Raw genomic sequence first — 26,623 nt, forward strand, 5'->3', positions numbered from 1 at the left:
CTATATCAGACCCAGTAACCCAGCCCTATATTATACCCAGTAACCAGCACTATACCAGACCCAGTAACCAGCCGTATATCAGACCCAGTAACCAGCCCTATATCAGACCCAGTAACTCAGCCCTATATCAGACCCAGTAACCAGCCCTATATTATACCCAGTAACCAGCCCTATATCAGACCCAGTAACCAGCCCTATATCAGACCCAGTAACTCAGCCCTATATCAGACCCAGTAACCCAGCCCTACATGAGACCCAGTAACCCAGCCCTAAATTATACCCAGTAACCAGCCCTATATCAGACCCAGTAACCCTGCCCTATATTATACACAGTAACCAGCCCTATATTATACCCAGTAAATTAGACCACATCGCCCAGCCGTAACCCAAGCTTATATCAGACCCAGTAACCAGGCCCTATATCAGACCCAGTAACCAGCCCTATATCAGACCCAGTAACCAGCCCAAAATTATACCCAGTAACCAGCCCTATATCAGACCCAGTTACCAGCCCTATATCAGACCCAGTAACCAGCCCTATATCAGACCCAGTAACCCAGCCCTATATCAGACCCAGTAACCCAGCCCTATTTTAGACCCAGTAACCCAGCCCTATATAACACCCAGTAACCCAGCCATATATCAGACCCAGTAACCCAGCCCTATATTATACCCAGTAAACCAGCCCTATATTATACCCAGTAAACCAGCCCTATCTAATACCCAGTAACCCAGCCCTACATTATACCCAGTAACCAGCCCTATATTATACCCAGTAACCAGCCCTATATTAGACCCAGTAACCCAGCCCTATATTATACCCAGTAAATTAGACCATATCACCCAGCCGTAACCCAGCCCTATATCAGACCCAGTAACCCAGCCCTATATCAGACCCGGTAACCCAGCCCTATATCAGACCCAGTAACCCAGCCCTATATCAGACCCAGTAACCAAGCCCTATATCAGACCCAGTAACCCAGCCCTATATCAGACCCAGTAACCCAGCCCTATATCAGACCCAGTAACCAGCCCTATATCAGACCCAGTAACCCAGCCCTATGTCAGACCCAGTAACCCAGCCCTATATTATACCCAGTAACGAGCCCTATATCAGACCCAGTAACACAGCCCTATATCAGACCCAGTAACCCAGCCCTATATCAGACCCAGTAACTCAGCCCTGTATCAGCCCCAGTAACCCAGCCCTATATCAGACCGAGTAACCCAGCCCTATATCAGACCCAGTAACCCAGCCCTATATTATACCCAGTAACCAGCCCTATGTTAGACCCAGTAACCCAGCCCTATATCAGACCCAGTAACCCAGCCCTATATCAGACCCAGTAACCAGCCCTATATCAGACCCAGTAACCAGCCCTATATCAGACCCAGTAACTCAGCCCTATATCAGACCCAGTAACCCAGCCCTATATCAGACCCAGTAACCAGCCCTATATCAGACCCAGTAACCCAGCCCTATATTATACCCAGTAACCAGCACTATACCAGACACAGTAACCCAGCCTTATATCAGACCCAGTAACCCAGCCCTATATCAGACCCAGTAACCAGCCCTATATCAGACCCAGTAACCAGCCCTATATCAGACCCAGTAACTCAGCCCTATATCAGACCCAGTAACCAGCCCTATATTATACCCAGTAACCAGCCCTATATCAGACCCAGTAACCAGCCCTATATCAGACCCAGTAACTCAGCCCTATATCAGACCCAGTAACCAGCCCTATATTATACCCAGTAACCAGCCCTATATCAGACCCAGTAACCAGCCCTATATCAGACCCAGTAACTCAGCCCTATATCAGACCCAGTAACCCAGCCCTACATGAGACCCAGTAACCCAGCCCTAAATTATACCCAGTAACCAGCCCTATATCAGACCCAGTAACCCTGCCCTATATTATACACAGTAACCAGCCCTACATCAGACCCAGTAACCAACCCTATATCAGACCCAGTAACCAGCCCTACATCAGACCCAGTAACCAGCCCTATATTAGACCCAGTAACCAGCCCTACATCAGACCCAGTAACCAGCCCTATATCAGACCCAGTAACCAGCCCTATATCAGACCCAGTAACCAGCCCTATATCAGACCCAGTAACCAACCCTATATCAGACCCAGTAACCAACCCTATATCAGACCCAGTAACCAGCCCTACATCAGACCCAGTAACCAGCCCTACATCAGACCCAGTAACCAGCCCTATATCAGACCCAGTAACTCAGCCCTGTATCAGACCCAGTAACCCAGCCCTATATCAGACCCAGTAACTCAGCCCTGTATCAGACCCAGTAACCCAGCCCTATATCAGACCCAGTAACTCAGCCCTGTATCAGCCCCAGTAACCCAGCCCTATATCAGACCGAGTAACCCAGCCCTATATCAGACCCAGTAACCAGCCCAAAATTATACCCAGTAACCAGCCCTATATCAGACCCAGTTACCAGCCCTATATCAGACCCAGTAACCAGCCCTATATCAGACCCAGTAACCCAGCCCTATATCAGACCCAGTAACCCAGCCCTATTTTAGACCCAGTAACCCAGCCCTATATAACACCCAGTAACCCAGCCATATATCAGACCCAGTAACCCAGCCCTATATTATACCCAGTAAACCAGCCCTATATTATACCCAGTAAACCAGCCCTATCTAATACCCAGTAACCCAGCCCTACATTATACCCAGTAACCAGCCCTATATTATACCCAGTAACCAGCCCTATATTAGACCCAGTAACCCAGCCCTATATTATACCCAGTAAATTAGACCATATCACCCAGCCGTAACCCAGCCCTATATCAGACCCAGTAACCCAGCCCTATATCAGACCCAGTAACCCAGCCCTATATCAGACCCAGTAACCCAGCCCTATATCAGACCCAGTAACCAAGCCCTATATCAGACCCAGTAACCCAGCCCTATATCAGACCCAGTAACCCAGCCCTATATCAGACCCAGTAACCAGCCCTATATCAGACCCAGTAACCCAGCCCTATGTCAGACCCAGTAACCCAGCCCTATATTATACCCAGTAACGAGCCCTATATCAGACCCAGTAACACAGCCCTATATCAGACCCAGTAACCCAGCCCTATATCAGACCCAGTAACTCAGCCCTGTATCAGCCCCAGTAACCCAGCCCTATATCAGACCGAGTAACCCAGCCCTATATCAGACCCAGTAACCCAGCCCTATATTATACCCAGTAACCAGCCCTATGTTAGACCCAGTAACCCAGCCCTATATCAGACCCAGTAACCCAGCCCTATATCAGACCCAGTAACCAGCCCTATATCAGACCCAGTAACCAGCCCTATATCAGACCCAGTAACTCAGCCCTATATCAGACCCAGTAACCCAGCCCTATATCAGACCCAGTAACCAGCCCTATATCAGACCCAGTAACCCAGCCCTATATTATACCCAGTAACCAGCACTATACCAGACACAGTAACCCAGCCTTATATCAGACCCAGTAACCCAGCCCTATATCAGACCCAGTAACCAGCCCTATATCAGACCCAGTAACCAGCCCTATATCAGACCCAGTAACTCAGCCCTATATCAGACCCAGTAACCAGCCCTATATTATACCCAGTAACCAGCCCTATATCAGACCCAGTAACCAGCCCTATATCAGACCCAGTAACTCAGCCCTATATCAGACCCAGTAACCCAGCCCTACATGAGACCCAGTAACCCAGCCCTAAATTATACCCAGTAACCAGCCCTATATCAGACCCAGTAACCCTGCCCTATATTATACACAGTAACCAGCCCTACATCAGACCCAGTAACCAACCCTATATCAGACCCAGTAACCAGCCCTACATCAGACCCAGTAACCAGCCCTATATTAGACCCAGTAACCAGCCCTACATCAGACCCAGTAACCAGCCCTATATCAGACCCAGTAACCAGCCCTATATCAGACCCAGTAACCAGCCCTATATCAGACCCAGTAACCAACCCTATATCAGACCCAGTAACCAACCCTATATCAGACCCAGTAACCAGCCCTACATCAGACCCAGTAACCAGCCCTATATTAGACCCAGTAACCAGCCCTACATCAGACCCAGTAACCAGCCCTATATCAGACCCAGTAACCAGCCCTATATCAGACCCAGTAACCAGCCCTATATCAGACCCAGTAACCAACCCTATATCAGACCCAGTAACCAACCCTATATCAGACCCAGTAACCAGCCCTACATCAGACCCAGTAACCAGCCCTACATCAGACCCAGTAACCAGCCCTACATCAGACCCAGTGACCAGCCCTATATCAGACCCAGTGACCAGCCCTATATCAGACCCAGTGACCAGCCCTATATCAGACCCAGTGACCAGCCCTATATCAGACCCAGTGACCAGCCCTATATCAGACCCAGTGACCAGCCCTATATCAGACCCAGTGACCAGCCTTATATCAGACCCAGTAACCAGCCCTATAATAGAACCAGTCAATTCCAACTCAGTACAACATTGGAACTCCCACTTCTCTCTCCCTCCCTCCTCCTCCTCCTCCCCCTTCTCTACTCTCCTCTCCTCCTCCCACCTCCTCCCTCCTCCCTCTTCCTCCTCTACTCTCTTCCTCCCTCTTCCTCCTCCCTCTTTCTCCTCCCCCGTTTCTCCTCTCCTCTCCTCCTCTTCCCCCTCCTCCACCTCCTTGTCATTTTCGCCCATGCAGTCTCTCATTCACGGGTGATGGAATTCAATAACCAGCGAGTTAAATTCCTATTCGAGAAACATTTGTATCCATCAATGCCTATATTGATCTAGAGGCCAGGATTCTCAAAGACGTAAGGCCGTCTGGGTCGGCACCCTATAGAGTGCTACACACACACACACACACACACACACACACACACACACACACACACACACACACACACACACACACACACACACACACACACACACACACACACAGCAGAGTGAGTGACCACTTAAAGACCTGCTGGGTGTCATAAAGACCTGCTGGGTGTCATAAAGCCCTGCTGGGTGCCATAAAGACCTGCTGGGTGTCATAAATACCTGCTGGGTGTCATAAAGCCCTGCTGGGTGCCATAAAGACCTGCTGGGTGCCATAAAGACCTACTGGGTGTCATAAAGCCCTGCTGGGTGCCATAAAGACCTGCTGGGTGTCAAAAAGACCTGCTGGGTGCCATAAAGACCTGCTGGGTGCCATAAAGACCTGCTGGGTGTCATAAAGACCTGCTGGGTGTCATAAAGACCTGCTGGGTGCCATAAAGACCTGCTGGGTGCCATAAAGACCTGCTGGGTGTCATAAAGACCTGCTGGGTGCCATAAAGACCTGCTGGGTGCCAGAAAGACCTGCTGGGTGCCATAAAGACCTGCTGGGTGCCATAAAGACCTGCTGGGTGCCATAAAGCCCTGCTGGGTGTCATAAAGCCCTGCTGGGTGTCATAAAGACCTGCTGGGTGCCATAAATACCTGCTGGGTGCCATAAAGCCCTGCTGGGTGCCATAAAGACCTGCTGGGTGCCATAAAGACCTGCTGGGTGTCATAAAGACCTGCTGGGTGTCATAAAGACCTGCTGGGTGCCATAAAGACCTGCTGGGTGCCATAAAGACCTGCTGGGTGTCATAAAGACCTGCTGGGTGTCATAAAGCCCTGCTGGGTGTCATAAAGCCCTGCTGGGTGTCATAAAGCCCTGCTGGGTGTCATAAAGACCTGCTGGGTGTCATAAAGCCCTGCTGGGTGTCATAAAGACCTGCTGGGTGTCATAAAGACCTGCTGGGTGTCATAAAGCCCTGCTGGGTGTCATAAAGCCCTGCTGGGTGTCATAAAGCCCTGCTGGGTGTCATAAAGACCTGCTGGGTGCCATAAAGACCTGCTGGGTGTCATAAAGACCTGCTGGGTGCCATAAAGACCTGCTGGGTGTCATAAAGACCTGCTAGGTGCCATAAAGACCTGCTGGGTGCCATAAAGACCTGCTGGGTGCCATAAAGACCTGCTGGGTGTCATAAAGACCTGCTGGGTGTCATAAAGCCCTGCTGGGTGTTATAAAGACCTGCTGGGTGTCATAAAGACCTGCTGGGTGCCATAAAGACCTGCTGGGTGTCATAAAGACCTGCTGGGTGCCATAAAGACCTGCTGGGTGTCATAAAGACCTGCTGGGTGCCATAAAGACCTGATGGGTGCCATAAAGACCTGCTGGGTGCCATAAAGACCTGCTGGGTGCCATAAAGCCCTGCTGGGTGTCATAAAGACCTGTTGGGTGCCATAAAGCCCTGCTGGGTGCCATAAAGACCTGCTGGGTGTCATAAAGACCTGCTGGGTGTCATAAAGACCTGCTGGGTGTCATAAAGCCCTGCTGGGTGCCATAAAGACGTGCTGGGTGTCATAAAGACCTGCTGGGTGTCATAAAGCCCTGCTGGGTGTCATAAAGCCCTGCTGGGTGCCATAAAGACCTGCTGGGTGCCATAAAGACCTGCTGAGTGTCATAAAGACCTGCTGGGTGTCATAAAGACCTGCTGGGTGTCATAAAGACCTGCTGGGTGCCATAAAGACCTGCTGGGTGTCATAAAGACCTGCTGGGTGCCATAAAGACCTGCTGGGTGCCGTAAAGACCTGCTGGGTGTCGTAAAGACCTGCTGGGTGTCATAAAGACCTGTTGGGTGTCATAAAGACCTGCTGGGTGCCATAAAGACCTGCTGGGTGTCATAAAGACCTGCTGGGTGTCATAAAGACCTGCTGGGTGTCATAAAGACCTGCTGGGTTCCATAAAGACCTGCTGGGTGCCATAAAGACCTGCTGGGTGCCATAAAGACCTGCTGGGTGTCATAAAGCCCTGCTGGGTGCCATAAAGACCTGCTGGGTGCCATAAAGACCTGCTGGGTGTCATAAAGCCCTGCTGGGTGCCATAAAGACCTGCTGGGTGTCAAACAGACCTGCTGGGTGCCATAAAGACCTGCTGGGTGCCATAAAGACCTGCTGGGTGTCATAAAGACCTGCTGGGTGTCATAAAGACCTGCTGGGTGCCATAAAGACCTGCTGGGTGCCATAAAGACCTGCTGGGTGTCATAAAGACCTGCTGGGTGCCATAAAGACCTGCTGGGTGCCATAAATACCTGCTGGGTGCCATAAAGCCCTGCTGGGTGCCATAAAGACCTGCTGGGTGCCATAAAGACCTGCTGGGTGTCATAAAGACCTGCTGGGTGTCATAAAGACCTGCTGGGTGCCATAAAGACCTGCTGGGTGCCATAAAGACCTGCTGGGTGCCATAAAGACCTGCTGGGTGTCATAAAGACCTGCTGGGTGTCATAAAGCCCTGCTGGGTGTCATAAAGCCCTGCTGGGTGTCATAAAGCCCTGCTGGGTGTCATAAAGACCTGCTGGGTGTCATAAAGCCCTGCTGGGTGTCATAAAGACCTGCTGGGTGTCATAAAGACCTGCTGGGTGTCATAAAGCCCTGCTGGGTGTCATAAAGCCCTGCTGGGTGTCATAAAGCCCTGCTGGGTGTCATAAAGACCTGCTGGGTGCCATAAAGACCTGCTGGGTGTCATAAAGACCTGCTGGGTGCCATAAAGACCTGCTGGGTGTCATAAAGACCTGCTGGGTGCCATAAAGACCTGCTGGGTGCCATAAAGACCTGCTGGGTGCCATAAAGACCTGCTGGGTGTCATAAAGACCTGCTGGGTGTCATAAAGCCCTGCTGGGTGTTATAAAGACCTGCTGGGTGCCATAAAGACCTGCTGGGTGCCATAAAGACCTGCTGGGTGTCATAAAGACCTGCTGGGTGCCATAAAGACCTGCTGGGTGTCATAAAGACCTGCTGGGTGCCATAAAGACCTGATGGGTGCCATAAAGACCTGCTGGGTGCCATAAAGACCTGCTGGGTGCCATAAAGCCCTGCTGGGTGTCATAAAGACCTGCTGGGTGCCATAAAGCCCTGCTGGGTGCCATAAAGACCTGCTGGGTGTCATAAAGACCTGCTGGGTGTCATAAAGACCTGCTGGGTGTCATAAAGCCCTGCTGGGTGCCATAAAGACGTGCTGGGTGTCATAAAGACCTGCTGGGTGTCATAAAGCCCTGCTGGGTGTTATAAAGACCTGCTGGGTGTCATAAAGACCTGCTGGGTGCCATAAAGACCTGCTGGGTGTCATAAAGACCTGCTGGGTGCCATAAAGACCTGCTGGGTGTCATAAAGACCTGCTGGGTGCCATAAAGACCTGATGGGTGCCATAAAGACCTGCTGGGTGCCATAAAGACCTGCTGGGTGCCATAAAGCCCTGCTGGGTGTCATAAAGACCTGTTGGGTGCCATAAAGCCCTGCTGGGTGCCATAAAGACCTGCTGGGTGTCATAAAGAACTGCTGGGTGTCATAAAGACCTGCTGGGTGTCATAAAGCCCTGCTGGGTGCCATAAAGACGTGCTGGGTGTCATAAAGACCTGCTGGGTGTCATAAAGCCCTGCTGGGTGTCATAAAGCCCTGCTGGGTGCCATAAAGACCTGCTGGTTGCCATAAAGACCTGCTGAGTGTCATAAAGACCTGCTGGGTGTCATAAAGACCTGCTGGGTGTCATAAAGACCTGCTGGGTGCCATAAAGACCTGCTGGGTGTCATAAAGACCTGCTGGGTGCCATAAAGACCTGCTGGGTGCCATAAAGACCTGCTGGGTGTCATAAAGACCTGCTGGGTGTCATAAAGACCTGCTGGGTGCCATAAAGACCTGCTGGGTGTCATAAAGACCTGCTGGGTGCCATAAAGACCTGCTGGGTGCCGTAAAGACCTGCTGGGTGTCGTAAAGACCTGCTGGGTGTCGTAAAGACCTGTTGGGTGTCATAAAGACCTGCTGGGTGCCATAAAGACCTGCTGGGTGTCATAAAGACCTGCTGGGTGTCATAAAGACCTGCTGGGTGTCATAAAGACCTGCTGGGTGTCATAAAGACCTGCTGGGTTCCATAAAGACCTGCTGGGTGCCATAAAGACCTGCTGGGTGCCATAAAGACCTGCTGGGTGTCATAAAGACCAGCTGGGTGCCATAAAGACCTGCTGGGTGTCATAAAGCCCTGCTGGGTGCCATAAAGACCTGCTGGGTGTCAAAAAGACCTGCTGGGTGCCATAAAGACCTGCTGGGTGCCATAAAGACCTGCTGGGTGTCATAAAGACCTGCTGGGTGTCATAAAGACCTGCTGGGTGCCATAAAGACCTGCTGGGTGCCATAAAGACCTGCTGGGTGTCATAAAGACCTGCTGGGTGCCATAAAGACCTGCTGGGTGCCATAAATACCTGCTGGGTGCCATAAAGCCCTGCTGGGTGCCATAAAGACCTGCTGGGTGCCATAAAGACCTGCTGGGTGTCATAAAGACCTGCTGGGTGTCATAAAGACCTGCTGGGTGCCATAAAGACCTGCTGGGTGCCATAAAGACCTGCTGGGTGCCATAAAGACCTGCTGGGTGTCATAAAGACCTGCTGGGTGTCATAAAGCCCTGCTGGGTGTCATAAAGCCCTGCTGGGTGTCATAAAGCCCTGCTGGGTGTCATAAAGACCTGCTGGGTGTCATAAAGCCCTGCTGGGTGTCATAAAGACCTGCTGGGTGTCATAAAGACCTGCTGGGTGTCATAAAGCCCTGCTGGGTGTCATAAAGCCCTGCTGGGTGTCATAAAGCCCTGCTGGGTGTCATAAAGACCTGCTGGGTGCCATAAAGACCTGCTGGGTGTCATAAAGACCTGCTGGGTGCCATAAAGACCTGCTGGGTGTCATAAAGACCTGCTGGGTGCCATAAAGACCTGCTGGGTGCCATAAAGACCTGCTGGGTGCCATAAAGACCTGCTGGGTGTCATAAAGACCTGCTGGGTGTCATAAAGCCCTGCTGGGTGTTATAAAGACCTGCTGGGTGTCATAAAGACCTGCTGGGTGCCATAAAGACCTGCTGGGTGTCATAAAGACCTGCTGGGTGCCATAAAGACCTGCTGGGTGTCATAAAGACCTGCTGGGTGCCATAAAGACCTGATGGGTGCCATAAAGACCTGCTGGGTGCCATAAAGACCTGCTGGGTGCCATAAAGCCCTGCTGGGTGTCATAAAGACCTGCTGGGTGTCATAAAGACCTGCTGGGTGCCATAAAGCCCTGCTGGGTGCCATAAAGACCTGCTGGGTGTCATAAAGACCTGCTGGGTGTCATAAAGACCTGCTGGGTGTCATAAAGCCCTGCTGGGTGCCATAAAGACGTGCTGGGTGTCATAAAGACCTGCTGGGTGTCATAAAGCCCTGCTGGGTGTCATAAAGCCCTGCTGGGTGCCATAAAGACCTGCTGGGTGCCATAAAGACCTGCTGAGTGTCATAAAGACCTGCTGGGTGTCATAAAGACCTGCTGGGTGTCATAAAGACCTGCTGGGTGCCATAAAGACCTGCTGGGTGTCATAAAGACCTGCTGGGTGCCATAAAGACCTGCTGGGTGCCATAAAGACCTGCTGGGTGTCATAAAGACCTGCTGGGTGTCATAAAGACCTGCTGGGTGCCATAAAGACCTGCTGGGTGTCATAAAGACCTGCTGGGTGCCATAAAGACCTGCTGGGTGCCATAAAGACCTGCTGGGTGTCATAAAGACCTGCTGGGTGTCATAAAGACCTGCTGGGTGTCATAAAGACCTGCTGGGTGCCATAAAGACCTGCTGGGTGTCATAAAGACCTGCTGGGTGTCATAAAGACCTGCTGGGTGTCATAAAGACCTGCTGGGTTCCATAAAGACCTGCTGGGTGCCATAAAGACCTGCTGGGTGTCATAAAGCCCTGCTGGGTGCCATAAAGCCCTGCTGGGTGCCATAAAGCCCTGCTGGGTGTCATAAAGCCCTGCTTTATGATATATAGACAGTTGTATAGACAGTTGTCATTATAGATATATAGACAGTTGTCATTATAGATATATAGACAGTTGTCATTATAGATATATAGACAGTTGTCATTATAGATATATAGACAGTTGTCATTATAGATATATAGACAGTTGTCATTATAGATATATAGACAGTTGTCATTATAGATATATACACAGTTGTCATTATATATATAGACAGTTGCCATTATAGATATATACACAGTTGTCATTATAGATATATAGACAGTTGTCATTATAGATATATAGACAGTTGTCATTATAGATATATACACAGTTGTCATTATAGATATATAGACAGTTGTCATTATAGATATATAGACAGTTGTCATTATAGATATATAGACAGCTGTCATTATAGATATATAGACAGTTGTCATTATAGATATATAGACAGTTGTCATTATAGATATATAGACAGTTGTCATTATAGATATATAGACAGTTGTCATTATAGATATATAGACAGTTGTCATTATAGATATATAGACAGTTGTCATTATAGATATATAGACAGTTGTCATTATAGATATATAGACAGTTGTCATTGTAGATATATAGACAGTTGTCATTATAGATATATAGACAGTTGTCATTATAGATATATAGACAGTTGTCATTATAGATATATAGACAGTTGTCATTATAGATATATAGACAGTTGTCATTATAGATATATAGACAGTTGTCATTATAGATATATAGACAGTTGTCATTATAGATATATAGACAGTTGTCATTGTAGATATATAGACAGTTGTCATTATAGATATATAGACAGTTGTCATTATAGATATATAGACAGTTGTCATTATAGATATATAGACAGTTGTCATTATAGATATATAGACAGTTGTCATTTGTGTCGTAAAAACACCCCGTGGTTCAATTCAATTTAATTCAAGGGGCTTTATTGACAGGGGAAACATATGTTAACATTGCCAAAGCAAATGAAGTAGATAATGGACAAAAGTGAAATAAACAATAAAAATTAACAGTAAACATTACACTCACAGAACTTGTTGTGAGTGTAATTGTTAAAGTACAAAAGGGAAAATAAAAATGCATAAATATGGCTTGAATTTACAATGGTGTTTGTTCTTCACTGGTTGCCCTTTTCTTGTGGCAAAATGTCACAAATCTTGCTGCTGTGATGTCACACTGTGGTATTTCACCCAGTCGATATGGGAGTTCAAAATCGGGTTTGTATTCAAATTCTTTGTGGGTCTGTGTAATCTGAGGGAAATCTGTGTCTCTAATATGGTCATACATTTGGCAGGAGGTTAGGAAGTGTTGCTCAGTTTCAACCTCATTTTGTGAGCAGTGAGCACATAGCCTGTCTTCTCTTGAGAGCCAGGTCTTCCTACGGCAGCCTTTCTCAATAGCAAGGCTATGCTCACTGAGTCTGTACATAGTCAAAGATTTCCTTAAGTTTGGGTCAGTCACAGAGGTCAGGTATTCTGCCACTGTGTACTCTCTAATAAGGGCCAAATAGCATTCTAGTTTGCTCAGTTTTTTTGGTAAGTCTTTCCAATTTGTCAAGAAATTATAATTTTTTGGTCTCATGATTTGGTTGGGTCTAATTGTGCTGTTGTCCTGGGGCTCTGTGGGGTCTGGTTGTGTTTGTGAACAGAGCCCCAGGACCAGTGTGCTTAGGGGACTCTTCTCCAGGTTCATCTCTCTGTAGGTGATGGCTTTGTTATGGAAGGTTTGGGAATCGCTTCCTTTTAGGTGGTTGTAGAATTTAACAGATCTTTTCTGGATTTTGATAATGAGCAGCTATGGGTATCTCTGTGTGTTTCTCTCTCTCTCGCGCTCTCGCTCTCCCTCTCTCTTGCTTAGCCTAGTCCTCATCACCACAGCAGACTAGACCCCATCACCCTAGACCCAATCACCTATGGAGCCTAGTCCTAATCACCCCAGCAGACTAGACCCCAGCAGGAGAGACCCCATCATCCCAGCAGGAGAGACCCCATCACCCCAGCAGCCTAGACCCCATCACCACAGCAGACTAGACCCCAGCAGGAGAGACCCCATCACCCAGCAGCCTAGACCTCATCACCCCAGCAGCCTTGACCCCATCACCCCAGCAGACTAGACCCCATCACCCCAGCAGCCTAGACCCCATCACCCCAGCAGACTAGACCCCATCACCCCAGCAGCCTAGACCCCATCACCCCAGCAGCCTAGACCCCGTCACCCCAGCATACTAGACCCCATCACCCCAGCACACTAGACCCCATCACCCCAGCAGACTAGACCCCATCACCCCAGCAGACTAGACCCCATCACCCCAGCAGTCTAGACCCCATCACCCCAGCAGACTAGACCCCATCACCCCAGCACACTAGACCCCATCACCCCAGCAGACTAGACCCCATCACCCCAGCAGACTAGACCCCATCACCACAACAGCCTAGACCCCATCACCACAGCAGCATGCTAGACCCCATCACCACAGCAGCATGCTAGACCCCATCACCCCAGCAGCATGCTAGACCCCATCACCACAGCAGCATGCTAGACCCCATCACCCCAGCAGACTAGACCCCATCACCCCAGCAGACTAGACCCCATCACCCCAGCACACTAGACCCCATCACCCCAGCAGCCTAGACCCCATCACCCCAGCAGACTAGACCCCATCACCCCAGCAGCCTTGACCCCATCACCCCAGCAGACTAGACCCCATCACCCCAGCAGACTAGACCCCATCACCCCAGCAGACTAGACCCCATCACCCCAGCAGTCTAGACCCCATCACCCCAGCAGCCTAGACCCCATCACCCCAGCAGCCTAGACCCCATCACCCCAGCAGCCTAGACCCCATCACCCCAGCAGACTAGACCCCATCACCCCAGCAGACTAGACCCCATCACCCCAGCAGGCTAGATCCCATCACCACAACAGCCTAGACCCCATCACCACAGCAGCATGCTAGACCCCATCACCACAGCAGCATGCTAGACCCCATCACCCCAGCAGCATGCTAGACCCCATCACCACAGCAGCATGCTAGACCCCATCACCCCAGCAGACTAGACCCCATCACCCCAGCAGACTAGACCCCATCACCCCAGCACACTAGACCCCATCACCCCAGCAGCCTAGACCCCATCACCCCAGCAGACTAGACCCCATCACCCCAGCAGCCTTGACCCCATCACCCCAGCAGACTAGACCCCATCACCCCAGCAGACTAGACCCCATCACCCCAGCAGACTAGACCCCATCACCCCAGCAGTCTAGACCCCATCACCCCAGCAGACTAGACCCCATCACCCCAGCACACTAGACCCCATCACCCCAGCAAACTAGACCCCATCACCCCAGCAGCCTAGACCCCATCACCCCAGCAGCCTAGACCCCATCACCCCAGCAGCCTAGACCCCATCACCCCAGCAGCCTAGACCTCATCACCATGGCAGACTAGTCCTCATCACCCCAGCAGACTAGACCTCATCACCATGGCAGACTAGACCCCATCACCCCAGCAGCATAGACCCCATCACCCCAGCAGGCTAGACCCCATCACCCCAGCAGACTAGACCCCATCACCCCAGCAGGCTAGACCCCATCACCCCAGCAGGCTAGACCCCATCACCCCAGCAGGCTAGACCCCATCACCCCAGCAGCATAGACCCCATCACCCCAGCAGGCTAGACCCCATCACCCCAGCAGACTAGACCCCATCACCCCAGCAGACTAGACCCCATCACCCCAGCAGCCTAGACCTCATCACCATGGCAGACTAGACCCCATCACCCCAGCAGCATAGACCCCATCACCCCAGCAGGCTAGATCCCATCACCACAACAGCCTAGACCCCATCACCACAGCAGCATGCTAGACCCCATCACCCCAGCAGCATGCTAGACCCCATCACCCCAGCAGCATGCTAGACCCCATCACCACAGCAGCATGCTAGACCCCATCACCCCAGCAGACTAGACCCCATCACCCCAGCAGACTAGACCCCATCACCCCAGCACACTAGACCCCATCACCCCAGCAGACTAGACTCCATCACCCCAGCAGCCTTGACCCCATCACCCCAGCAGACTAGACCCCATCACCCCAGCAGCCTAGACCCCATCACCACAGCAGCCTAGACTCCATCACCCCAGCAGCCTTGACCCCATCACCCCAGCAGACTAGACCCCATCACCCCAGCAGCCTCGACCCCATCACCCCAGCAGACTAGACCCCATCACCCCAGCAGACTAGACCCCATCACCCCAGCAGCCTAGACCCCATCACCACAGCAGCCTAGACTCCATCACCCCAGCAGCCTAGACCCCATCACCCCAGCAAACTAGACCCCATCACCCCAGCAAACTAGACCCCATCACCCCAGCAAACTAGACCCCATCACCCCAGCAGCCTAGACTCCATCACCACAGCAGCCTAGACCCCATCACCATAGCAGCATGCTAGACCCCATCACCACAGCAGTCTAGACCCCATCACCATGGCAGACTAGACTCCATCACCCCAGCAGACTAGACTCCATCACCCCAGCAGACTAGACTCCATCACCCCAGCAGGAGAGACTCCATCACCCCAGCAAACTAGACTCCATCACCCCAGCAGACTAGACTCCATCACCCCAGCAGACTAGACTCCATCACCCCAGCAGACTAGACTCCATCACCCCAGCAGCCTAGACCCCATCCACCCAGCAGACTAGACTCCATCACCCCAGCAGACTAGACTCCATCACCCCAGCAGACTAGACTCCATCACCCCAGCAGGAGAGACTCCATCACCCCAGCAAACTAGACTCCATCACCCCAGCAGACTAGACTCCATCACCCCAGCAAACTAGACCCCATCCACCCAGCAGACTAGACTCCATCACCCCAGCAGCCTAGACCCCATCACCCCAGCAGGAGAGACTCCATCACCCCAGCAGCCTAGACCCCATCCACCCAGCAGCCTAATTCACATAGGCACACCTTTAAATTTAAATGCATGCCAGGTGACTACCTCATGAAGCTGGTTGAGAGAATGCCAAGAGTGTGCAAAGCTGTCATCAAGGCAGCAGCCTAGACCCCATCAAGTTCATCTGTAGGTGATGGCTTTGAGAGCGAGAGAGAATGAGAGAGAGAGAGAGAAACACAGAGAGAAAACAGAGAGAAACACAGAGAGAGAGGCTATCTACTTAGAAGAAACTTAAATATAAAATATATTTTGATTTGTTTAAGACTTTTTTAGTTACTACATGATTCCATATGTGTTATTTCATAGTTTTGATGTCTTCACTATTATTCTACAATCTAGAAAATAGTAAAAATAAAAGAAAAACCCTTGAATGAGTAGGTGTATCCAAACTTTTGACTGGTACTGTATTTGAATGAATTAAAATTGTAACTGAACAAAGTTAATTGAAGTAAAACAGTTAAGAAACAAGGCTATCTCCAGTAGACAAATATGAAACGCTATTTAGCTATTACTTATCTACATTACATCTATAAAGGCTACACTGATATATATATTCTAGGCTATTTGACTACGGCTGAACGAATAGGACCATTGAACAGCAGATAACATTTCCATTCAAATAGACGCTAAGATTAAACGACAAAATGCTGCCTGGTGTCAAATAACCAAATTATATGTGTTTGAAACCGTTACGCGCCGAAAGAACCACGAGACATGGTCAATAATTTCATTTCAAGGTTTTAGGATGATATTCTATGATTCTGTCTCTAGATCTAATAAACGTGTCAGATGAAAACTAGAATATAATAAACCTGTAGATTAAATCAATGTTAGATTATTATATTTCTGTTTCATAATATATTCCCGTAGCCTATTTTACGCGCCTTTCGTTCCAATAATAGCCTACCCGGTTGCGCGTGAATATAAACCGGCAATTCCATAGGCTAGATCATAGATTATTTTCAAATAATATATTACTCATATTAATAAAATATTTTTACTAAGTATTTTCATAAAGAGACATTGCCTAATTTAGCAAGCATCCTTGTTGCATCAGGTCTCACCAGATGATCCAGCCTTTAGTGACTTCTCTCCACAACCAAATACACACAGCGTAATAAAAGACAAGCTAAGAAGAGAGTGAATGAATAAAAATGGCACTTACACTGAAAAGAGGCAGAAATTCCCACCATGCGTTACGGTGTTGAGGGCAAATAATAATTTCCAGTCAGTCTCTGACTCCAGCCCACTCGATGTGTTAGAACGAGTGTTTCTCGGTCCAGTCTATTAGATTACGGCTCCAAAGTCAGAACGGTCCGTCAGAACTTCAGAACACACCAGCAAAACCGCAGGGTGGCAAAGATCCTTCATTCAGTGGGCAGAATTCTGGATGGAACGACACGTAACGGGGGTTCGAGTTGAGCGCAGCCAGAGAAAACACCGAGATGATGCGAGGCTCCAAAAAATAAACCACCGCTACTGTTCTGCTTTCTGTAATTGAAAGCCTTTTTGTCTTCTAGAAATGTTGCTAATTTCCTTTATAGATAGATTAGAGATGGATGACCGCCCGTTCCGATTTGCCTTTTCATACGTCTCGCGTGCCTGCCGGTTGTGTATCGGTTGCCGTTCGAACGAGGAATAGGATAGTGGTGCTTCCTTCGCCTGCAGCTGGGTTCGGTCGGTCGGTCGGTCGGTCGGCGGAGCTCCAGGACCCAGGTGGAGGGAGGCCAGGAGGTGTGGGCGGGCTCCCTGCGGTGGGAGGAGGCGCGGGTGACAGGCTGAGGTAGCAGCTCCAACAGGCTGAGGCGTCTGTCCTGAAACAGGTTGTAGAGGTCAAGTAGAAGTGTATAACAACGATAGACTAGTGAGTTGTGTTATAGACAAGACGCAGTTGTCCGGGTTGTTTTATTGCCCTCTCGTTTAGAAGGACTACTGAGCTCTGCCTCTAGCTGGGGAGTGGCTGTGTTCCGTCTGTCTCTGACTGTTCTTCGCAAGAGTGCGAGTCAAGTAGGCACGCGCACAGATAGTGGTCTGCCCAATGATGTGTAAACCCTGGAATGCGGTTTATGTATTGGCCAGTGTAGGCTTTGACTTGAAGCCACGGTCGGCCATATTGGTACTCCCCATTAGGAGCAGTCCTCCACCGGAATGAATGGAATTCCACAGTATAAAAAAAAATGCTTCAAGTAGAAAATGACATGTATTTCATTTTTGCTGTTGTTGTAGTCATTTTTTAAAGTTTAACTCATAAAATTGTTTATAAAGTATGCATTAAGCTGTCGGTAATAGAATAATGCGAATGTAGACATAAAAAAGTGCATTTATATATCTTCCAAAATATTTTTTACAACGTTTGGGGAGAACCAAGATGGAGACCAGGTATCTTCAACACGGCGCCCCCTGTCAGTCCCAGTGGTTGGGGAGAACCAAGATGGAGACCAGATATCTTCAACACGGCGCCCCCTGTCAGTCCCAGTGGTTGGGGAGAACCAAGATGGAGACCAGGTATCTTCAACACGGCGCCCCCTGTCAGTCCCAGTGGTTGGGGAGAACCAAGATGGAGACCAGGTATCTTCAACACGGCGCCCCCTGTCAGTCCCAGTGGTTGGGGAGAACCAAGATGGAGACCAGGTATCTTCAACACGGCGCCCCCTGTCAGTCCCAGTGGTTGGGGAGAACCAAGATGGAGACCAGATATCTTCAACACGGCGCCCCCTGTCAGTCCCAGTGGTTGGGGAGAACCAAGATGGAGACCAGATATCTTCAACACGGCGCCCCCTGTCAGTCCCAGTGGTTGGGGAGAACCAAGATGGAGACCAGGTATCTTCAACACGGCGCCCCCTGTCAGTCCCAGTGGTTGGGGAGAACCAAGATGGAGACCAGGTATCTTCAACACGGCGCCCCCTGTCAGTCCCAGTGGTTGGGCAGAACCAAGATGGAGACCAGATATCTTCAACACGGCGCCCCCTGTCAGTCCCAGTGGTTGGGGAGAACCAAGATGGAGACCAGATATCTTCAACACAGCGCCCCCTGTCAGTCCCAGTGGTTGGGCAGAACCAAGATGGAGACCAGATATCTTCAACACGGCGCCCCCTGTCAGTCCCAGTGGTTGGGGAGAACCAAGATGGAGACCAGATATCTTCAACACAGCGCCCCCTGTCAGTCCCAGTGGTTGGGGAGAACCAAGATGGAGACCAGATATCTTCAACACGGCGCCCCCTGTCAGTCCCAGTGGTTGGGGAGAACCAAGATGGAGACCAGATATCTTCAACACAGCGCCCCCTGTCAGTCCCAGTGGTTTGGGCAGAACCAAGATGGAGACCAGATATCTTCAACACGGCGCCCCCTGTCAGTCATCTACTGTATGTATAAATCACTGGGTCGACCTGTGCACCTGGCTCTTTGCCCTCCCACTCCCACGTGCTCTTTTGGGTGGTGGTATCATTGTATTTTTTTATATACAGTTTTTGTTGTTGTTCTGAAGCCCACCAAAGTTGTTGTGACATCCCCCACCACTACTCCCTCCATTGGTCTCATTTATATTTTATCTATTTCACCTTTATTTAACCAGGTAGGCCAGTTGAGAACAAGTTCTCATTTACAACTGCGAGCTGGCCAAGATAAAGCAAAGCAGTGTGACAAAAACAACACAGAGTCACACATGGAATAAACAAAACATACAGTAGAACATTAGGTGCAAATGAGGTAAGATCATGGACATGATTAAAACCAGTAGATATGGGCCGATATGCAGACTGGACACCGGGGGCTTGGGGCCTCATTTACCCAGACCGGACACCGGGGGCCTGGGGCCTCATTTATCCAGACCGGACACCGGGGGCCTGGGGCCTCATTTACCCAGACCGGACACCGCGGGCCTCATTTACCCAGACCGGACACCGGGGGCCTGGGGCCTCATTTACCCAGACCGGACACCGCGGGCCTCATTTACCCAGACCGGACACCGGGGGCCTGGGGCCTCATTTATCCAGACCGGACACCGCGGGCCTCATTTACCCAGACCGGACACCGGGAGCCTGGGGCCTCATTTATCCAGACCGGACACCGGGGGCCTCATTTACCCAGACCGGACACCGGGGGCCTGGGGCCTCATTTACCCAGACTGGACACCGGGGGCCTGATTTACCCAGACTGGACACCGGGGGCCTGGGGCCTCATTACAAGTCCAGATCCTGTCATGTTGCAGTGACTCTTGTGCTTCCAGGTATGTTTTTAATGTGTGAAGAAATTAATACGTTGTGTCCGTCTTCCAGTAATAAATACGACCCAAAAGCCCCTGTGTCTGTCATCCATCTGACCAGCATTATATAGGTAACACTCACCACTAAGCCATCCATCCTCAACAGCTCCCTACTGTAGGTGTACAGGCAAGCATAGCTGTTCTGCAGAATGAACGAGTCGTGCGTTTCACCTGGCCACCTCGCCGCCTGGCCGCCACATTCAGCAGTGTGTTTTGTGCATCACATAACCACCTGCACATTAAGAGTGGAAACCTTTTCTGGTCACATAGTTGAACTGGTTTTGGGTTATTTTACGGCGATGTGGGTGGCGTCTACGCCTCCGTTCGTATTTGATAGCATCATGGCAAAGGAACCCCTCTCGACTTCAAACTGGTGTGCCGTGGTGTATGGAAATTGTACACTAAGACTTTTCTGGTATTTCAACAGTAAAACACTGTAGAATGTACAGAAAAATACCGTAACAATTAATCAAATCAAATTGTATTTGTCACATACACGTGTTTAATAATGTTTACATACTGTTTGTTGCATTACTCATCTCATATGTATATATTATATTCTACTGTATCTTTGTCTATGCCGCTCTGACATCACTCGTCCAAATATTCATGTATTCTTAATTCACCATTCCTTTACTTTAGATTGTTCGGTATTACTTGTTAGATACTACTGCACTGTTGGAGCTAGGAACACAAGCATTTAGTTAGGTATTATGGCACTGTTGGAGCTAGGAACACAAGCATTTAGTTAGATACTACTGCACTGTTGGAGCTAGGAACACAAGCATTTAGTTAGATACTACTGCACTGTTGGAGCTAGGAACACAAGCATTTAGTTAGATACTACTGCACTGTTGGAGCTAGGAACACAAGCATTTAGTTAGATTCTACTGCACTGTTGGAGCTAGGAACTCAAGCATTTAGTTAGATACTACTGCACTGTTGGAGCTAGAAACACAAGCATTTAGTTAGATACTACTGCACTGTTGGAGCTAGGAACACAAGCATTTAGTTAGATACTACTGCACTGTTGGAGCTAGAAACACAAGCATTTCGCTACACCCACAATAATATCTCCTAAAGTGACATTATTAAAGTGACTAGTGTTCCATTTATTAAAGTGGCCAATGATTTCACCTCTGTATATAGGCAGCAGCCTCTCTGTGTTAGTGATGGCTGTTTTACAGTCTGATGGCATTGAGATAGAAGCTGTTTTTTCAGTCTCTCGGTCCCAGCTTTGATGCACCTGTACTGACCTCGCCTTCTGGATGATAGCGGGGTGAACAGGCAGTGGCTCGGGTGGTTGTTGTCCTTGATCTTTTTTGTCCTTCCTGTGACATCGGGTGCTGTAGGTGTCCTGGAGGGCAGGTAGTTTGCCCCCATGTGATGCGTTGTGCAGACCTCACTACCCTCTGGAGAGCCCTTAAAGCATTGTTGGTTAAAGGCTTGTAAAGTAAGCATTTCACTGTAACGTCTACACCTGTTGTGTTCCTTGCATGTGACAAAAAAAACCATTTCATTTGATGAAGCTGACATACACTTATCAACACCAACACCACATCCTCCTCCAAGCTTCAGTGACCTCCAGGAACTTCCTTTTCACCAAGTTATGCCTGCTGAATGAAGCCTGCTGAATGAAATTGATGGTTACATCAGAGGCAACGACGATCTAACAGCCACTGCTGCCATTCTTTTGTTGATGAGCCACTTCAAAGAGAAGAACACGTCTCTGTTCCTCAGATGGAAGGAATAGTGTTTTTATACTTATAAATGATTAATGGTGTACTGTACTATTACATGATTAGAATATTTTTGTTTTGTGATTTCAGGTCAATGCAACTCGGGACGATGTCAATGGGCAAATTCCTTTGCCAAACACACCAAGGCTGATCATGCTTGGTAATACAATTATTTGATGTCATAAATATAAATATATAGAAAAAGATAGTATTGTGGTACCTATCTCGAGATATCTAGTAAGTATACACTAACACCCTTACTTTTGTGTATTTCAGGAAATATTATATTTGGTTCCTCAATATGGATGGTGTTGATCAAGGGGAGAGTGATCTGTGTTTTGGACAGTGAGTCCAACTTTGCTGCTGCCCTCTCTGTGCTCTTCAGCACGTTGTATGTTTTTAACATAGAATAACAGTCGGCCTCTGCAACCTTGGAGCTGATACAGATGTAAATCATTGAACATTCATTGATCCAACACTTACATTTAGCATCTGTTAGTTACATTGTATTGATATTTCTTATTCTTACTTTTTTCAATGCCTCAACTGATTTCATCAATTCTATGTTGGGTTGTTTAGGTTCCTGGTTCGAATAAACCTTGAAGGAACCAAATGCAAAGCGAAAGCAGGAGTGAGCCGCAAGACCGCAAAGGTCATTCAGAGGAAGCCATTGCCAATTAACCCACATGTCGCACGCTTCCTCGAAGACCTGAAGGAGTTTGAGTGGAAAAACTCCAACATGTAAGTACACAAACATCTGATGAACACATCAACTTTGTCTGTTGTGGTCTGCCTTTTTACCCAGCGGGTAATAACAATAACAATAGCAATAGCAATCTCTCTTTCTATTCCCATGTTTGTTGACATATAGGAGCTAAGGATGATCAGAGTTAAAAGGATTGGGGTGGTAATCTGCACGCCGCCATTGTTTGTGATTTGCGTCTCCCATTCTCTCAGAAATCGTGCCATGCGGGTTGGGTCAGCAGATGCTCTACTAGCGCCATCGCGGAGCCGTGTTGGCTTGCGGTAGTGTGCCTCTCTGGCTCCAGTCTAGCCCTGCTCGCTCCTCTCTATTCATCCCTCTCTCTCAGTCCCTCTCTCATTTATTTCATTTCTCTCTCAAAGACAGACAGGCAAGCAGTTCTTGTTATAGTTTTTTTTTGTACACATTTCTCCCTGTTCAACTGTTGTGTTTCTATTCTTCATTGATCTGTTTTATTTTTTATTTTATTTTTTATAGGTCAAGAATGACCTATTCTGATGTCTTTGTTTGAGTATGTTGAAGTGCATTATTGGCCAATATTTGTCAATGATCTTATCACTGAATAAATAAATTAGATTAATTGACCAACACTACAGTAGTTCTTCCTGTAAAAGTTGCATCATACCTTGCGGGAATTCTATGGCACGTTATTTAATTGTCAGACGCTGTTGCCATTAAAGCTAGTTAGTGCTAGTTTGACCACCAGAAGGCATCTTTGAGAAGCATTTTACTTTTTGTAATATTGGCTGTACTAGATAATTTAAAACCTTTTTTTTTTGTAAAGAACATAGTATATGGGATATGGGATTGATTTTAAATTTAGCTTTATTAGTTTGATTAATATTATGGTGTTTCTATTCCAAGAAAAATGAATAATGAAACCCTCAGGGTTTCCGTTAGGAAAATATGGCGCTGTGCGACATGACCGTTTCCACACTCTAATTGTAGTCTAACCGATACCCAAATGGAGATTCAGTGAAAATACAAATCGAATTGATTTATTCAGACCAGTCCCCATGCTTGTCTCAGAGCAGCGCGAAACGGTGCTGAAATAGTTGACCACACCCAGGTAGGCTATTACTTCAAATCCTATTATAACAATTGGATGACGGCGGGCCAGAACATAATAAGTATATAATATTAGCACAATTAATTGGCCTACACTACAAATTTAACATGTTTACACGTGATTAGTACATAATAAATTCAGTGACACGTTCTAAGTAACCTACTGTAGGCTTCACTACTTTTTTTAACATCAACATTTGTTCAGAACAATTTGCAAGTTAAAATGTCACTCTCAAAAAGTATCAAGATGAAAGGTGGATAATGAAAATCAAAGTTTCAGAGAAGAATGTACAGAGAGATACGCGTTCATCTCTCCATCTGTTCCCAATGCCAAGCCAGTGTGTCTTATTTGCAATGAAAATATCGCTGTTTGCAAATAATTCAATCTCAAACTAATTATGAATCTATGCATAAAACTTTCAGTGACCTTCCCTCCCCTGGACTAGAGGCCTGACGCAGAAACATTCAATCATTAACTGCAAGCTGCACACACAGCTTTTTTTGGCGGACCTATTCAGTAACTTATAACGGGTTAAATCTGCAGTTACAAGGAAGAGGGAAACAGTCGCGGAAAAGTGGGAGAAATTTGAGGCCTTTACTAGGAAGCTTAAGTAGTTCGGTTTGGACTTGTCATCTGGAAGGCTACTGCACTTCAGCACACTGAAGAAACGACAGGAAGAGGAAACCAGGCCGCAGCATTGTCACAGAGGTGATGGGAGATTTCATCAAGCAGCTGAGGGACAACTTATCCACCAGATTTTGAAGACTACAGCCCAAGGATATCATTGTGTTTGTACGTGAATTCTCCTCCCTTGCTAAGTAAATGAAACCCTCGCTGGATGAGTTTAAAAAATATATAAATATAACCTTTATTTAACAAAATGCCTCCAGATGTCCATCACAACTGCAAAAAAAAGCACAGTATATCTAAGGGGCTTTTATATAATTATAATGCAGGGTTAAAAGATTTTAAAGATTAAGATTTTTTTTCATCAATTAGTATAATTGAGTTTAACCACAATATTTGTTGTAATATTTGTTCTGTCTTTTCTGGTGGATTAACCTGAAATTGCAACCAATTTTCTAAGGCTTGTTTAAAAAAACTACGATATTTTGGAGATGATTTCGTTTTCAAATAACCAAGTGAGCCGTTGGGTAGCACCGTAGATAGAAGCTGGCTTGATGAAAACAATGTCCATTTCCTCTGTTCTCTTTGGTCGCAATGTCGTTTTTTTAGACAAACTGTTTTTGAATGGTAACTGTGTTATTAAGAGAGGAGTTGGGGCGAGGTGAGGAGTACTGGAAAAGTGTGACTTTCAGGTTACAATAGGCCATAAGTATACAGCAGATTGCCGATTGTCGTCACTTTGATTATGCTTTAAGAACATACTGTAGCACCATCACCATGACCAGGATCTCTATTCATTTAAGTGAGCAGATCAGGGCTTTCAGGAGGAAGGGAAAATCTACTGGAGACATTTCACAAATACTGGTAGACTTGGGGATTTTGGTCACAGACAGTGCTATTCACAAACACTATCATCAGATGCCTGTGTTACGCTGAACGCGAAAGCCCAGGAAAATAAACAGGTACAGTAGGCTACCATACTGTAAAGTAGGCCTAATACTGCTAAAAATAATGCTTAAATAAATACACTGCTGGTGTAGTGGCTTCCTTGTCAATTGACCACTGCCCAAACCTGAAGCGGGGTTGTTTCGGACGTAAACAGTCCACATACGAAACTGAAAAATCATTCAATGAGATCCAGGGATATGGCACAACAAAAAAGGTTTCTTCTTCTTATAACTAACAACAAATTATTCTCCAATCAACATAAATCATAGATTACTTGACATATGTATTGTCGGTATCGTCAAAAGACTATACCACTCCCGCGTCTAGCTAGGACTCCCTCCCCCGAAGGCCCAACTTCCTGCCTTTATCCTAACACACTTACCACAGTACAATGAATGGGCATTGATGCAGGAATCAGTATCCAGATAACCAGCTGCTTCTAGATGGACAGCTCGACTCACAAGGCAAGTAAAGCCAAAGATCACACCATACCACTTCACATGAATGCGGCCTCGCTTCAACTCAACTCTTTCATTATGTAAAGCAGCCTGTGTTGGCCCAAGCCCGATCATCATCAAGAGATATGCTGGACCCTATGTCAGAGAGGTGTTTATGGGACCACATTGTGTCTATTGTCCTGCTAATAGCCCTTGTGAAAAACAAGTGTTTGCAAATATTAACGATATTTTTGGAGATCATTTTGTTTTCAAATAACAGAAAGATATTGGCTGTACTAGAGAATTTAAAACTTTTTTTGTAAGAATATGGTATATGGGATTGATTAAGAAATGTAGTTTAATTAATTTGATTAATATTGTGTTGTTTCTTTTCTAAGAAAAATGAAAAACGAAATCCCCAGGGTTTCCGTTAGGAAAATATGGCGCAGTACAACGTGACCTTAATTTAACTAGGCAAGTCAACAAATTCTTATTTACCATGCGGTCTACACCGGCCAAACCTGGATGACGCTGTGCCAATTGTGCGCTGCCCTATGGGACTCCCAATCATGGCTGGTTGTGATACAGCCAATCTAACAAAGAAATACATTTCCACAGGAAAATTGTAGTCTAACCAATACCCAAACGAAAATTCAGTGAAAATAAACATTTCATTGATTTATCAAGACCAGTCCCCATGCTTGTCTCAGAGCAGCGCTGTCTTGACCTCAATGTTGTCTTTTCCCCTTCCACTTGCCTCTTCCATTAAATTTAAAACAGTATTTTCAACAATTTGTTTATCTTTATTATTTATTAGCCCACTTTGTTTCAATATTTCTGTAATTCTTTATTCCAATAGTAATTTGTTTTGGATCCATATGGAAAATGACATGCGCAAGAGACTGTGGTAATATTATTCCTTTTCGAGACTATACATGGT

The 26,623-nt window shown here is 47.5% G+C and overlaps 1 protein-coding gene and 1 long non-coding RNA gene across 2 annotated transcripts in view; one reads left to right on the forward strand and one right to left on the reverse strand.

Annotated features, from left to right (window-relative positions):
* Window positions 1–17,810, reverse strand: part of LOC139555351 (protein CBFA2T1-like) — a 249,960-nt gene extending 232,150 nt beyond the window's left edge. Inside the window, exon 1 of the mRNA XM_071369068.1 lies at window positions 17,005–17,810. Within this exon, the coding sequence (XP_071225169.1) occupies window positions 17,005–17,032 (28 nt within the window). The 5' untranslated portion in view covers window positions 17,033–17,810. The remainder of the gene's footprint in view (window positions 1–17,004) is intronic.
* A 4,614-nt stretch (window positions 17,811–22,424) lies between these two features.
* On the forward strand, window positions 22,425–23,186 carry LOC139554375 (uncharacterized). Its single transcript, XR_011670822.1, has 2 exons — window positions 22,425–22,580; window positions 22,711–23,186. It is a non-coding gene; the product is annotated as an uncharacterized lncRNA (long non-coding RNA).
* The last annotated feature ends 3,437 nt before the right edge of the window (window positions 23,187–26,623 follow it).

The sequence above is a fragment of the Salvelinus alpinus genome, chromosome 26 (genome assembly GCF_045679555.1).
Source record: "Salvelinus alpinus chromosome 26, SLU_Salpinus.1, whole genome shotgun sequence".
Taxonomy (NCBI): Eukaryota; Metazoa; Chordata; class Actinopteri; order Salmoniformes; family Salmonidae; genus Salvelinus; species Salvelinus alpinus.